Raw genomic sequence first — 15,660 nt, 5'->3', positions numbered from 1 at the left:
AAGCACTCAAAAATTGCCACGTGAAGCTCAATTAGGAACGAGTTCTCATTTGCAAAGTAAGGAGCCTTTAAGTTTTGAGATCTTGGCTTTTGGATGCAGAACCTCTTTTTTTTTTTTTTGTGGTTTATTTTTTACAAAATGTTCCAAAAAAAAAAAAAAGTCTTTCCTCGTCAAAATCATTAAAAAGAGTGTGTAATCATGTTTTTTTTTCTTTTTTTTTGTATTTTTTTTAGTTTTTGTTTTCCCCCCCAATAAATAAGTAATTAAAAACTGAAGAAGCCAAACAGCAGAAAAGAGTAGCCTTGTTAGTTTTTTTAACCCCAGCCAAGCCAGAAAATTGGTCATTCTTTTAGGCAGCTTGCAAGTCAGAAGTACTTTCATGCATTTAAAAATAATAATTAAAAAAACCAAACAAACAAAAAAAAGAAACCAACCCCAAAACCAAAACCAACCAAAACTGTAAAAGGGGAATGTCTTTTTTTTTTTTGTTTTTTTTTTTTTCATGCAAACTTTTGCTTTCAGGAAGGAAAAACTGAGGAACAGCGGGCCTAGCAGGTGGGAGGGAGGTTAGGGGCATTCCAGCCAGTTTGGTGCAGCATTACCTCAGTTTCTCAAAAGCAGCTGTCACGGGTGGGTCCTTGTGGGGCTGTTCGCGGTCCGTCCGCTTGATTTTACAGTTCTCATCCCTCAGTGATTTCGAACTGGATTTATGACGGTAGAGTTTTTTATGGGTAGGTCCATTATTGCCTAAAGTGCTCAGGTTACTATAGTTTTTATCAAAAAAGGGAGTGTGAATGTCCGTGGTGAACCCGGTGGAGCAGTTGGGGCGACCGGGGTCGCAGGTCACGCCTTTGCTGTTTTTGCTTGAGCCCTTGTTGTTTGACTTGTGGTTCTTCGCCGCCCCCGGCGAGCCACCGTTCGCCTTCTTCTTTGACTCTTGGGACGTCCCTGCCAAAATTTTAAGAGTTTTCAGTTTCAGGCTGTTGGACTCCGGTGACCGGAATATGTCTGGAACGCTGTTGTGGCCGACGGGCCCCCACAAGGGCTCAATGGAGGCCATCATAAACCTCTGGACGTCGGCCATTCCCGACGCGATGTTGGACAGGATGTTGGAAGGTTCCTCAAACTCCCTCTGGTCGTCGTCCAGGAGGCTGGTGGCATTGCCCAGGCTGGCCTCCGACCAACCCGTGCCCCCCTCTTTTCCCAGTGCCCACTCTCCAGAGAGCCCATTGTGCTTGCCCAGCTTCACCCCTGCTGGGCTGCAGTGCTGAGTGCCCTCACCCACGCCCTTGGTGGCCGTGGCCACGGTGCCCAGCTGAGTGACCGCCCTGCCACCAACGGCCAGAGCTTTCTCGCCGTTGACTCCTGCTGCATTTTTCCCTTTCCTGGTGGATTTGGGTGCCTGCCTGGAGTTTTTCCCTTGCGGCTTATCAGTTCCTTTGTTGGTTTTGGGCGATTTTTTCCGGGTGGCTTTCTGGGAAGAGCTTTGGTTTGTACCCACATTCTTGCTGGATGAACTTTTCCTCTTCGATTTTGACACTTTGCTATTGGTGCTAATTTGACCAGATGGCTCATTAAATGTTGACAAGCATGGACTCTTTTCGAGAAGGCTGACAGAATCTTCATCATTGAACATATGGAACTGGAACTGGTGATTATTTAAAGCAAACCCATTATCTGCCTGATCCTCGGTCTGCAGGACCCCACAGTTCCACTTGACCTTCTCAGAGCTGTTGAGGGAGGCCTGGGGGCTCTCCTGAAAGCCCTTCAGGGTGCCCAGAGGCTTGGCATCGGAGCCAGCTATCTGCGGGGACAGGTTGGGAGTGTCTGGAGGGGACATCTCCGAAAGCGACGACTGGCGGAACCTATCAGGCGTGAAGTTGGAAATGTCTAAAAGGTCCGTGGACTCCTTCAAAGGGGTGATTTCATCTATGCTCTGCTGGATCACTAGCTTGGGACTGCAGTGGGCCAAGAAATCATCATTAATATCATCCTCGCCGTCCTTTTCACAAGACTTTAAACTTAAAGAACTGTAATTGCTAGAACTAACTGACAATGAACCCACTGAATCAAAACTAATGAGCCTGCCATCATCCGTACTGAGTGTACCTCGTTGGAAATGAAAGCGCCCCTCTCCATTATTGAAATGACATGACTGATAAGAATCATCAGACTGCACTTGTTGGCTATCCGGCATGTAATTTTTTTGGTATAGCAATTTGCCGCTATTCAGATTGACTTGAGTGTATCCAGAGGCGGGGAGGCCGTCTGTGCCCGGGGCAAACTCGCTCGGCATTCCGGCCGCCTCCGGCATGTCCCCGGGGAAGTCCTGGCGCTCGCTGCCCTTGCTGGCCGGCCACATGCTGCCGAAGCCGCCCTGCTCCATCTCCAAGTGGCCGGGCGACTGCTGCAGCTCTGACTCGGAGGGCGGGGAGAGCACGCAGCTCTGCGCTGGCTGCAGGGATGGGAAGGGCTTTTCTGGTGGGACGATGCTGGGGAGTGGGTGCTGCTGCTGCTGCTGCTGCTGCTGCTGCTGCTGCTGCTGCTGCTGCTGCTCGGACGGGTGCTGGGCGAAGTACGGGATACCGGTGTTGCTCGACAGATCTGAAGCATCTAACAACGTCTGCAGATACCCTCCAGGGATCAGGGGTACATTGGTGGTGATATTAGCAGATGGCAGAGGCTTGTCTGAAGAGGAGGTGGATGGTAGGAAAGGAGAATTTTTAGCAACCTTATCCTCGTGGCACTCTGGGAGATGGGAGCTGTCTGAAGCACAGGGGCTGTTTTCGTCCTTCAAACGCGCTGCAGAGTCCTGGTTTTCCAGTGCTGGGGAGTCCTCTGCCGTACTGGTGGCAGCTTTGATCTTCTTGCACTTCAACCTGGCTTCACTTTTGAATTTGATTCTGCGGAGCACTTTCCGCTCCGTCCCCTTGTGCTCCCGCTCCTGCGGTTTGCATTTCACGGCGATGCCCGCGATGTCATGGACGTGTAATCCGTTGGCACAGCTGGGGGTGGCGATGGCTAACGCCGGCAGCCCTTTCAGGCCCACGTCCTCCTTACTGCTGCAAGGCTGCTTGTGATCAGAGGAGCAAGAGCCCAGCTTGTTCACTGATTGCTCGATGGCTTTAATTCTTTGAATCCGGTGCCTGTTTGCTAGCTTGCATTTTCGCTTCCGTGGGTGAGGGAGGAACGAAGCATCTGAGCCGTTAAGATAGAAATTCTGCTTGTGGTAGAGAGACGATCTGAGCAAATCCAGCCGGCTCTGCTGCCTCTCCTGCCAGAAGCCCTTCAGTGGGGCCAGCTTCTTGTATTTGCTGAGCAGCTCCTCGTTCAGAGTAACAGTTGTCTCGTTGGCATCCACTTTGCTGAGCTTCACCAGCATATGCTTCTCCCCTTTAAACCTGTTAATGATGATGTACTTGATGATCACGGGGGGCTCCTTGCGAGAGACTTTTCGCCGTTTCTTGGGGCACCACTCGTCGTCGTCCTCCTCCTTGGGCCCATCCGGGAGCCACTCCTTCTTGTCCAGGATCTTCTCGTTCTCGATGGAGTCCACATCGTACAGGTAGTCATCGCTGTATCGCACTTTCCTCTTCGCCCGCAGCCCGTAGTTCTGCTGGATGAAGGAGCCGGAGTGGTCCCGGGCCAGGTACCGGCTGCAGTCCTTGATGTCCCGCAGCACGTCGTAGGAGGACTCCGTGCAAGTGCTGTCGTCGCTGAACTCCCCGGAGTCCTCCGTGGAATTCACCGAGTCCAAGAAGTGGCTCCTCTTGGAGCCCACGTACTGCACCATCTCTGTGCTGTTGCAAGATTTATTTAAGGCAGCTTTCTCCTCCTCCTCACCGTCCTCTTCCTCGCCGTCCTCCTCCTCCTCCCCCCAGATGATGCCTTCCTCGGATTTGAATTGAGAAGGGTCGGTGGCACCGCTGAGCCCCCTTTTCAGGGTGCTCCTGCTGTCCCTTTTGGTGCAGTTGCTGAACACGCTGGGGAAGAAGTTGAACTGGGCGTCCTCTTGTAGGGTGGTGGTCTTCTCCCGCACATTGTCCTGGAAGGATTCGTATCTAATCTTTAGGGAGCAGACATCACTTCCCAAGGTGGAATCGTCATCATCGAACATGTAATTGTCCACGTCTTCCTCAGAAAACAGATTTACAGAAAGCTCATTTTTGGAGCAGAGGTCAAGCAGCTCAATTTTACTTTCACTAATGAAAGATTCAAAATAGCCCCATTCCTGGTTGGGATTTGTTAGCAAAGGTTCCTCACCATTGCATTTGTCTAATAGTAATCCCTCGTAATAATTTTTCTGAGTGGGGTCCTCTGAATCACTGTCAGATTTTTCTGCATCTCTTTTGTCCGCTGCCCTCGATTTATGCATAGGGAAGCTTAAAAGCTGGTCTGAAAGCAGTTGATCCCCATATCTCATGGTTTCTCCTGTGCTCATGCAGTGAATCCCTATATCAGAGACCGAACAGGTGTCATAATCCCTATTTATATCCCCCACTTTCAAGCTTATTCCCGGCTCCGCATCAATGCCGTCCTTGGATTCAATAAAGCAGCCCAGACAGGTCCGGCTCGGCTGCATCAGGCAGTCTCCCGTCAGCGCCGACATCCCCCCGGGCTCCATCATGGTGAAAGGAGCCTTCTCGCAGTCGCCCGGCAGCGACCAGGAGCTCATGCCCTTGGTCACGCAGGACGTGAGGGAGATGGCGTGGGCGGAGGAGTCGTCCGAGGCGTGCTCGGGGACATCCGTGAGGCGCAGCGGCGACTGGGGGCTCAGCAGGCAGGGCTTCTTGGCCGTCAGGGCGCGGTGGCACGCGGGGCCCTCCTTGGGAGCTGCGCTCAGCACCGGGAACGGTGCCGCGGCCTCAGCGGCGCTGCAGGGCCTCTCATCGCCGTCCAGGGCGTGCGACTCTGCGGGGACGGAGGAAAGGAAGAGAAAGAGAGAGGGGTTACCACCCTTGTAGGTCTCAGGCTCGCCACCCCGCCTCCCCTTCTCCCTTGGTGGTGACTTTTCCCAAGTGCTCCTTTGGGAAGCCCTTCCCAGCAATCCTTCCCTCCTGGATCCAGTTAACGTGGTGATGTGCGTGGAAGGCAGAGGAAAACACGCTGCTCCCTGCAGCCAGCTGGAAGAGGTACAAGAGCACGTTTAAAACACGCAGCCCATCCGCTCTTCCCTCCTCATATCCATACGGTTACCTGGAAACCGCCTCTCAAACCTCACAACGTTTAGAAAAAAAACAAAACAAGCTTAATAAAAATGTTCTCATTAACACTGAAAAAAATTAACAGGAAAATAAGATTCTTAAAGGAACAAAGCAGCCCCCCTGCAGGGTCTGAGCTTGCACACACCTGAGCTGCTTTACTGCTCCAGAGTCAGGAAGTGACGGCTGATTTTAAAAACCCAGCGGTCTTTTTGTCACTGTCCACACCAAGGGAAGGCAGAAGATAACACAGAGTTTAAAGCAATTATTGTTAGAATTATTGTGGGGTTTGCCATTCTTCCCTAATCGCTAAAAATGCCTTTTTAGTCATGTAAGGATTTTTTAACCTAAGGATTTTTTTTTTTTTAGTTTTACCTCGTTGCGCTTCTTTTATGGCAGAATAAAGTTATGAATGTACTTTTATCTGACTCCTGGCTCAACGGACGGTATGACCCTTGAAATTTAAATACGATGTCTTTTCATCCATGAACACGCTCTGAAATCTCTGTATTAAAAAAAAATATATTCCAATGAGTGCATTCATCCCAGCCAGAGAGCTCTGCCGACTTGGAGCCTGGTGCTTTTGTCATGGCTCAGGTCTTTCCTTTTTGGTGGCTCCACTGAAGGCAGAGGGGCGAGAGCTGAAGCTTTCCAAGGAGGGACAAGGGCTTTAAAACACAACTGGAGCACCAGGATGTGGCATTAAATGGGGCATGCAAAGGGATTTATTTAGCTGCTGCGACCCTCACAAGCGCTCTTATTCCAAACTGAGAGGAAAGTGAATCTCCTGCTTCCTTGGGGAGGGGAGATTTGTGCTGGCACAGCTACCAGCAGCACGATGGAAAACCCCCCAGGTGGGAAGGATGGAAAGGAATTGGATTCCATGGAAGGACTGGAATGCCTGCCTGAGCCAAGCAGGAGGTCAAAACCCCCCCTAATTTCATCCCAACCACTCCCATAAGTTTTGTGCTACAGGGGCCTTGGGTGTGGAGCCATCAGTGAAGTCTGAACAAAGCACAAACTGCAGCTGGAGCCTCGCAGCGCTCCCAGGACTTTAAACCTTTCCCCAAAGACTCTCTAGCTCCAGCCAGAAGTGCAATGCAATGCCTGTCATCATCTTCAACATGAACAACCTGGAAAAGGCCAGACTGGCTTGCTTGAAAAGGGTTAAAAATAGGAAATAAATAAAAAAGCTGATTTTTGAGTCCCTCCCACCAGTCTTCAGATCAGAAATGCAGAGGTGGTATCTTTTTCCTTAAGCACCAAAACAAATTAACCAGTGCAGTTCCACTTCAGAAGTAAAATAAAATAAAAATCAGCTTGGAGCTGACAGGAAGCATGGAAAATTTGAGGATAAAAGAAGAATGTCTGTGAATACTGTAAGACTCAAAGAAGGGGGAGGCAGAAAGCTGAAATTCAATCTCAAAAGCTGCATTCAATAGGCAAAGCTGCTATTATATAAAATATACTGTCTCTGGGCGTTTCTTTAGGTTTATACTTGTGTGAGTGAACTTAACTCTTGTGAAATACAAATGCCAAAACCTGATTTTCTGGGGCTCCGTATCAGCCTAAAATCAGGCCTGTGTTCAACTGATGCTCCAAGGGAATACACTTCACACAGAAAATGCTGGAGAAGCAAAACCACTTTCCCCAGTTCCACTCAGCATCCACCCAACAACACATGGGCAAGGGGAGGTGGCAGCTCCAGAGCTTCGTGCTGGCTCCTGGCCTTGGATTCAGCAGCAACTCCCACACACCAGTGTTCAAACTGAAAGTTTAAACTGACATGGGGAAGGAATTCCTGGCTCTGAGGGTGGGGAGGCCCTGGTCCAGGTTGCCCAGAGAAGCTGTGGATCCCTGGCAGTGTCCAAGGTTGAATGGAGCTTGGAGCAACCTGGGATAGGGGAAAGTGTCCGTGCCTGTGGCAGGGGGTGGCACTGGATGGGCTTTAAGGTCTCTTCTAACCTAAATCACTCTACAGTGTTATGTCTAATTAAAGCACTTTTTAAGCCCTCTTTAATTGAATTCCATAGAAGTGGTATGAGGTTCTAAAAATCCCCTCCTTACTGATCAGGGCAGCACAGATTTATCTGTCTGTCTGTCTGTCTATCTAGCTATCTATCTAACTACCTCAAGATTTATGGGCCAATACAAAATGTAAAAAGCCATGAAATTAAACATGAAACACATTGAAGAATGAAAGCATCAGGCTCTTCCTCCCCTCTGAATTTACTGTGGCCAGAGATTACAGTCCAAATGACCTCAGAAGATGCTCAGAGGCTTATTTATTTCAATCAGGGTTTCAGACAGCTGAGCACTGTTACTCCTGATTAGCTATTCTGAAAGCAAATACAGGATCGATGAAATAGATACAGACAAAGTTGGGCATTTTGGGAAGCAGCTGCAAGGGGCTGATCCTTCCCTACCCATGTTGGTGGCTCCCAGGAACATGACCTGTGTGCAGAAAAGGGATTACAGGGTAGGGAATCCCATGTGCTGGGTGATGGGACACAGGCAAGAACGAGTTCACAAATCCAACCTTCCCTTCCCACTAAGCCTGGTTTCTTTCTCCTACCTAATCTCCAATTTTCCCCCAGTTTGTAGGGACTAAGTATCCTTCAGCCAAATTTTGCTAATATTGGCTAATGGGATCATAATTCTGAGAGAGGAAGAGATTCCCAACAGATAGAGGGGCTGCAAAGTCCTGGATGACTTTTTTTCCCCCAAGAAACCAAACAAAAATCTCTAATTCAAGCTGCATGTGCACATAAACATTTCCAGCCATGTCCATGCACAGGTAAAAGCAGTTCTTGTTAAGGCCTAAAGAGGTGTAGATTTATGGCTGGAATGATTCCTGTGCAGAAAACACCCATTTACTCCCCTGCTCCACATTGCACAGATACCCACAAACTGCTGATATTAAATGCACAAAAGGAATTAGGAAAATAAGTTGGCTTCCAAGTTGTCGCTGCTCCCTCATGTACCATAATTAAGTTCCTTACCATTTTCTTTCACCCCATTAATCAGGATAGTTTCTTGGTCTTCTGAGGCACAATCCTGCTCTTGTTGGTCATCCATCAATTTAACCTCTTTCTGTTCACTCCATGCCCCACTGCATCTGGCCAACCTGCACATTTCCAGAAACACAACCACAGTCAGTGCAATCCCCAGGATCAGCTCAAGGAACCGTGAATAAAAAATAACAACAATAAAACACCCCCACACAGCCTCATGCGCTGCCTGCATCCTCCTTAAGAGGACAAATCCAATTTATTTAGGCTCTCAGCCTGTCACTTTTCCACTCCAAAAGCTATGTCCCCATGTTATTTTCAGCAAGGTGAAAATGTTGTGTATCAGCATTTCCTTCCCCAAAGTCCTGCTCTGGGAGGTGGGGAGGTGCTCAGCACCTCTGCAGGACCCTCCACATCACCCAAAATTGCTGTGCAAAGGCACTTTATTCATGTCCAGCCAGGAAAGCCCATCCATCTCCAGATGGAGCAGTGGAGAGATGAAGGAGTGGATTCATCCCAGTTCATCAACAGAAACTCTACGATGGAGCTGGAAAAAAATACAGATGGCTGTCAGCCACTGCCCTCCCAAGCACTGGCAGGTACGAAAAACTTCCCCAAAAAGCAGTTTTTTGTGGAAAAATATCTCCAGTCTCACTGTTTACCACGAGAGCCCCATCCTTGGAAGCCTCATTCCCCAGACCCCTGAGACTGTCCCCACTGGGTGAAGCTCCACCTCCAGTGGGTGATGAGCAGTCCAGGCTCGGTGGGGCTTCACCAGAGCAAAGAACCTGAGATGAGGACCCAGCTCAGATCTCCTTTCCTCCACTGAGGTCCCCCCACCCTCCAAAGCCACCACCTGCCCACGGAGAGGGAGCAGGAGCAACAGAGCCATGTGGCTGAGACCCAGGCATGGGCGGCACTGGAGAATCCTCATCAGTGCTCCTGACTGCCAGAATTTCATTTCTTTGACTGCAAATTCAAGTCAAAATCTATTTTATGCCCTTCTGGCAACTCAAACTCAGTTTTTTTTTCTCTCTCACAGAACGGGTACTAGATTGCAGCATCGGTTTAGGTGTTTTTCTGGGTTTGGGGTTGTTTCTTTTTTTTGTTTGGCTTTTTACTCTTCACATCAACATTTGTCAGTGTCTGCTGTTCCCACAGCACTCACTGCCCTGGGGTTCAGCAGCCAAACTTCATTCATATTCAGATTTGCAGTGGAGTCCTCTTAATTAACGTGAAATCTTTACAACCGCCTCAGTAAGTGAAACCTTCACCCAACTTAAAGATGTTGTGACACCGAGAGGAAGATAAGAATAACAAGCATCAGTAACTCCATTCCTTTGCATATTTAGAGGAATATTTAACTAACCCCGAGAGTTTTCCTTTGATGCAAATCCCCATCTCAGAGCTCTCCAATGCCAGCCGGTTTGCTGTGGTAAGACCCCTCTCCTGCCAGCACCCTCCCCACAGCCTGAGCTCCCTCCATGGCCTTTCATCGCTGACATGCTGGAGCAGGAGAGACTCCAAAAGCCAGAGCAGAGATCAGAGTTATTTTTCCATGAAGGAGATTAATGTCTGAGTGTGGAAGGTGCTCTGCAGCTGCCACTGACAGGCTACAGCTTCGCACCTCCTTGATGGCATCTCCTGCCTGTTAAATGTGCCTTAATTAATAGAAGTGTTAATAAATTAAGTTTTTTAGAATATCTATTCATGGAAATATTAATAAAATATCATCAGCCTCGGGAGCACTAGAGGGGTCTCAGGAGAGCAGAGAATCACCACTGGCTCCACACAAGGGCCAGTGTGGCTGCTGGGAACGGGGCTGAGGTGTCACAGAATGGTTTGGGTGGGAAGGGACATTAAGGCCCATCCAGGGTCACCTTCCACTAGCCCAGGTTCCTCCAAACCCTGTCCATGAGGGAGGAGTCCATCTTCCCTCGATTCTCATGGATACTGGAGGGCCAACATCATGGAGAGAGCAGGGAACACACAGTGGGGTGAGCCATGAGCACACAGGCAGCCAAGCAAACAGGCACAAAAGGAGAATTTACAACCTTTAATCTTGTAGTATTATGGATTTTTGGGATGCATGTGCACAAGGGGGAGGGAAGCACACCAGGAATGTTCCCAGTGGATGAGATCCAAATTCTGGAGAAGACAATGAAGACAATGAAATGCAACAATAAAGGGGATGTGCTTGGGGACAACTCTTTTCCTCAACTGCAGCGACCCAGAGAGCAGAGCTGAGCTCCAGAAACCAGCTGGAGATGTGGGGGATCTTCTCACAGGGTCAGACACAGATGAAGTACAAATGGGACAGACAATCCAAGTTTGCTGAGACCTGCTGAAGAAAGGGACCTTTGGGACCAGTGTGACCAGGAAAGGTGAGACCCCAAAAGTGATGGGGACAAACAGCAGCAACTGGGAAAGAAAAGCTGAGCAAGGAGCTGGATGTGAGGCAGAAGAGGAAGGAACAGAAGGCTGGGGGTAACAAAGAGGAGAAGAACAGCTGAGTCCCAGACAAGAAAAACAAAACCAGGAGAGGTCTGGGGGATCAAGACAGTGCACAGAGAATACACTGGGTACCAGGAGGGCACAGAACACCAGGAGTCACCTGCAGACTGAGGTATAAAAGGGAGAGAATAAAGATCTCAGATGGTGTCAGGCCATTGGAGAGAGGCATGGCTGGGCTCATGGTATTATGAAGAGCTGGCAGCAAGAAAATCGGGCACCAGCTTGAAGTTTATGAACTTGACTGAAGCCAGAGTGGATGGAGGAAGAGGATGGCGGGCGGAAGGCGACGGGCAAAGCCGTGGGGTCAGATGAACTCCAGGCCTCTGGAGGAGGAGGATGGAGCACAGCAGGGCTGGCTGGGCTTCAAGGACAGGCACAGCACGTTCAGTCACAGGGAGGAATTCAGAAACACTTTTTGCTGATTGCACCATGGACTTCAGGGCAGCAGCCTGCTAAGATCACAGCTGGCACCACAGAAAGTCACTGGCTAGCAAAGGGATGGAGGGGAAGAAGCAATAGGAAGCAAGCAGTGGAGCTGAACAATAATCCAGCTAGTTTTAAGCACAAGATGGACAAATTAATGGACAGAAGGACAGGATGCAGAGCTGTGGTAGCAATACACAGGGCTCAGTGACCTGGAGAAGCCCCTTTCAGCCCTATGGCTCAGGTCAGGTGAAAGACTGCAAGTGCCTCTAACAACCCTCAGCATCACAGCTGAGGAAATTCCCCATTCCTCCCAGTTCCTGTCAATTTTCCTATTTCCAGTGCTAACAGGGCCATACAGAACCTGTTAGTGACCAGCCCACGTGCACACAGCTGGGGGGACACAAGCACAGCACCACAGTGGACCCTCTGCCACAAACCTCCTGCTGCCTTCGAGCAGGTCCTTCAGCCCAGGGGACCAAGAAACCCAAAAGACACTTTTGTTCTCTTTTAAACCTCCCGAGACACTCAAGAGGTTTTATGTGTGTTGGTGTAGCTGGAGTGGAGGAAAAGGTGGTTGGAAAATATCCCAGCTGAGGCCTCACCAGCTCCCTCTGCTCCCAACACAGAGCAGGATCCTGGTGGAATGTCCCTTCACCAGTTCCTTGGGGTAAAACCAGATTATTTCTTGTTCTAGAAACTCACAGAATCCCAGAATGATCAGGGTTGGAAGGAACCATTGAACAGAGAAGGAAACACCCAAATTGCAAAGCTAAAAATTCTGGACACATTCCCTCACTCACCTCCAGTCACTTATGATGGACCTGCTGTTCACTTAAGCCCACCCAAACTTCAGGATTTCTGCATGTTCCTGTTAACACTAATTTTACAAAGAAAAAAGGGGAAATGCCATCATTTTATACAACCAGAAAAAAAAAAAAAAGCATCTGCTCAATGGCTGCACTCTACAAAGAGAGCAACAAGTTGCTTTGTTAGGCAGAAAATGCCCATTTTCCCCCAGACTGCTGCAGGTTTCCTGAATGGAGGTTTACATCAGAGGTGCCATGGGGAGAAGACAGCCCCTTCAGCCTCTCCAGCTCCACAGACCCCCAGATGCCAAGCCAAGGAGAACTGAGCCAAAGGACCTGCTGGAGAGGTTTCCTCCCCCTGAGGACTCCCTGCAGACTCCTGGGGAGCAGCAGGGATTTGGCTCAAGGTGTTTCCCAGCAGAGTCAGGGATGGTCACAGTGATGCCCTGCATGCACTGACAGGGGATAAAGCAAACAAGTTGGTCACAACTGCCACAGAATCCAGGGCTTGGCCACTTCAACCTATGTATCTGTACCTCTATATAATCTATAAATACAAATATTTATCCACTGCTGGTTGAACATCACCTCATTCCTATTTCCTGGGTACCACCATTACACCACAGAGCTCAATACTCCCTGCCGAGGCAGAGGAGGGAGAAAAACATATACCAGGTAAAAATAAGAAACAGCCCACGAGTGACTGAAAGCCCAGTGGGAATTCTATGATGTGGACAAGATTCTGAGCTGGTGATGGCTGCTCTGGAATTAAAGTTGCAAGAGTGTTTCATCTTCAAGCTGAACAAACAAAAGGTCACTCGCACCCAGACAAAAACCAACATGCCAGCTCCTATTTACACACAGCTTCCACATCCTGAGTGTTGGAACTCGTGAGGGTAGATGGAGAGGGAGTATCCAAAGTGAAGGAGAATCTTTTTACAGAGAAGTGGGGGAAGAAAGCAAAGAAGAAGGAGAAGCTGTGGCTTTTTTTCCTGCAGAATTGTGAATAAGTGCAGGTGTTCTATATATGCAGTTGTATCTTTCAAAAAAGGAGCTTTAGAGAAATTAATTACATGTCAGAGCCTCTGACAGGTCTTTTAAGAATTGTGATACTTTTGAATGAAAACATTATATACTTAAAAAGAAATACCATGTAAATGTCTCCGAGATATTTACAGTCAGTGGAGTAATAGTAGGAGAGGATTCAGCTCTCCCCGTGGATGGGGGATGCTGAACACACCACGCTCCTCCTAACCACGTCTCCAGGACCTCAGCAACTGCTGCAGAAGCTCAGAGCAGAGCTCAGGGCCAGGAATTGGCTGGGAACAGAACCCAGGCTCTCCCCAAAATGCTGAGCCACCTCTCTCCCCCCTCCAGGCTCCATCCCTGAGCTCCTCTCAGCAACAAGGACATCACACACCCCTCCTCCTGTGCTGACAAGGGCAGCTGGAGCTCTGTAGAAGACAAGAGCCAGGTGGTTTTCTGCTTGGTTGTTTTTTTCCTTGGGTCCTTTTCCCCTATTTATTTTTTTCTCTTCAGTCCCACAGCAGGACACAGGGCAGAACTTCCCACGGAGAAATTGTGGTGAGGCAGCACCAGAAGCCACAGCAACCCCAGGCTGGTCCTCCACTGACCTGAAGGATGCTGTTTTCCTACCAGATTCTGAAATTCCCTGATCCTTTTTATTTCAGGGATGCAATTTGATCCTTGTTTTTTCACTATAAATTCATAACCGGGGGATGACATGCTCAAAATTTTCACTTGCCAGCAAATGAGGGTGGATTTTAATACTAACAGCACCTCTCTGAGGAAAGCTCTGTTCTCATGAATTTACATTTCTACCTAGGCCAAGGGTGTCTGATTTTTGCCCATGATGTGGAAAAATAGCTGAGGTTTCCAGATCTGCCAGGGTCAGAAAGGTGAAGATCCTAAGGAAAGGTACAGTGTGAACCAACCTCCCACTCTGCCCACCATGAAGTGCTGCTCCAGTCCACAAAAAGGATGCTGGACTTGAGGGTTCTGCTTTCAAAGCTGTTTTCCCAGGAAAACCTCAAGAGGAAATTGCATGTCCCAGAAGTTCCCTGGGCTTTTCCTATTAATGATGGTGAGTACTGTGGAGAAAAGCCCAAGTGAAGGAGAAATAGGAAACAAAGAAGGGTTTTCTTTGGGTCAATCCCAGCAGTGAGACATCAAAAACCCTACATGAAGGTAAGGCCTGACAGAGCCAACATTAGCTGAGAACAGCTTCAAATATAAATACAGATAAAACCCTCCAATTAGGAATAAATCTGGGGGGAGAAATAAAGTTGATTTAAAAAAAAATATATTAAAAATGGAGCTTGCAGAGAAAATGGAGAACACAAAAACCATAAAAAGAGGAAACAATTTCAGAACTGGTGTGTTCCCAGAAGGTGTAAAGGATGGATGAGTTGTTAATATTCATAGCAAGCCTCCACTTTTCCTCAGCTGAAAGCAGATGCAACAATTACTGCAAAGCCCAAGCCCCAACTCCAGCAGACCCCAGATATGATATTAAGAACAGGCTATTTAAAGCCAGCTCTCAAATAAATGACAGTTTCTGACCTTACTCTGGGAGGACATAAGGTGTGAGTGTTTCAAGACCTGTCACAAACAACTTTAAGGCAAAAGGAAGGAAGTGAACAAAATTACAGCCTTCCTGACAAAGCACACGTTAAATACCAAAGGAGCTTTCTCTGTAAATGTATTCTCAGACATCAAGAGCAGCAGCGTATCACAAAGGGAAAAAGGTGGCAATTAAAATCCTGGAGGAGCTGAAACGCATGAGGGAACGTCTGAAATGTGGAGGGTTTCAGCATAATACTGTCCCGGGCTAGGGAAGGCAGAGCTGCCAAACCCCAGAGAGGAGAGCTCCAAAAATGCAAAGCAAGAAAGGGAAGATACAGGGAAGAATCACTGGAGAGAAGGGGGAGCTCGTGGGGAAATGGAGAATAGAGAGACAGGGAAAATAGAAGGGAAAAGGATGGTCCAGGGCCACAAACAAAGGTTGTTGGCCTCAGATGAGCACAGCTCCACTCCATGTCCACACAGACAGTGATCAAGAACCTGAGAAAACCTTGATGATTCAAGGAAGGAAGAATTAAATATCCCTTTATACCAAATGTGGGATGAATTTGCACATGGGACCAGGGTAAATATTCCCCTGGGAATAAGGAGGGTGAGGAAATGCAGGAACCCAGGTGGACCTCACGAGGGTTTCAATGAGTGCTCCCAATTTTGAGGACAAGAAGCATAAATAAAGAGAATTCCTGCCTACCAAGAGCAAGGGAGGATGATTAAGAAGAGTCGCTGGGGTTTTTTTGGTCATCCTCTCATATTTTATAGAAGTGGAAGGAAATGAAGCAATAATTAGTGTCAGCAGCTGCACAGTTTTGAAAAGCACTGGCAAGTGAGGGGGAGATTTTCATCTCCTGAAAATGAGTAAGAACACAAACTTTGGTTTAGCTGTGATGGCCGGAAGTAAAAACATTTCTAATTAATAGAATCACAGAATGGCTATGATTGGAAAGGACCTTAAAGCCCATCCCACCCCCTGCCACAGGCAGGGACACCTTCCACCATCCCAGTTTTCTCCCAGCCCTGTCCAACCTGGTCTTGGACAATTCCAGGGATCCAGGAGCAGCTACAGCTTCTCTGGGCACCTGTGCCAGGACCTGCCCACCC

General features: G+C 48.5%; 1 protein-coding gene across 1 annotated transcript in view; it reads right to left on the bottom strand.

The window, feature by feature from the left end:
• NEXMIF (neurite extension and migration factor) overlaps window positions 1-15,660 on the bottom strand; it is a 49,126-nt gene that overhangs the window by 2,072 nt on the left and 31,394 nt on the right. The window contains exons 2-3 of the mRNA XM_033514132.1: window positions 8,204-8,328; window positions 603-4,911 (exon numbers count right to left, since the gene is read on the bottom strand). Coding sequence (XP_033370023.1) covers window positions 603-4,911; window positions 8,204-8,279 — 4,385 coding nt within the window. The 5' untranslated portion in view covers window positions 8,280-8,328. The remainder of the gene's footprint in view (window positions 1-602; window positions 4,912-8,203; window positions 8,329-15,660) is intronic.

This window comes from Parus major, chromosome 4A (genome assembly GCF_001522545.3).
Source record: "Parus major isolate Abel chromosome 4A, Parus_major1.1, whole genome shotgun sequence".
NCBI lineage: Eukaryota > Metazoa > Chordata > Aves > Passeriformes > Paridae > Parus > Parus major.
Note: the sequence above shows the minus strand (reverse complement) of the source record. Positions and strands in the feature narration are given on the sequence as shown.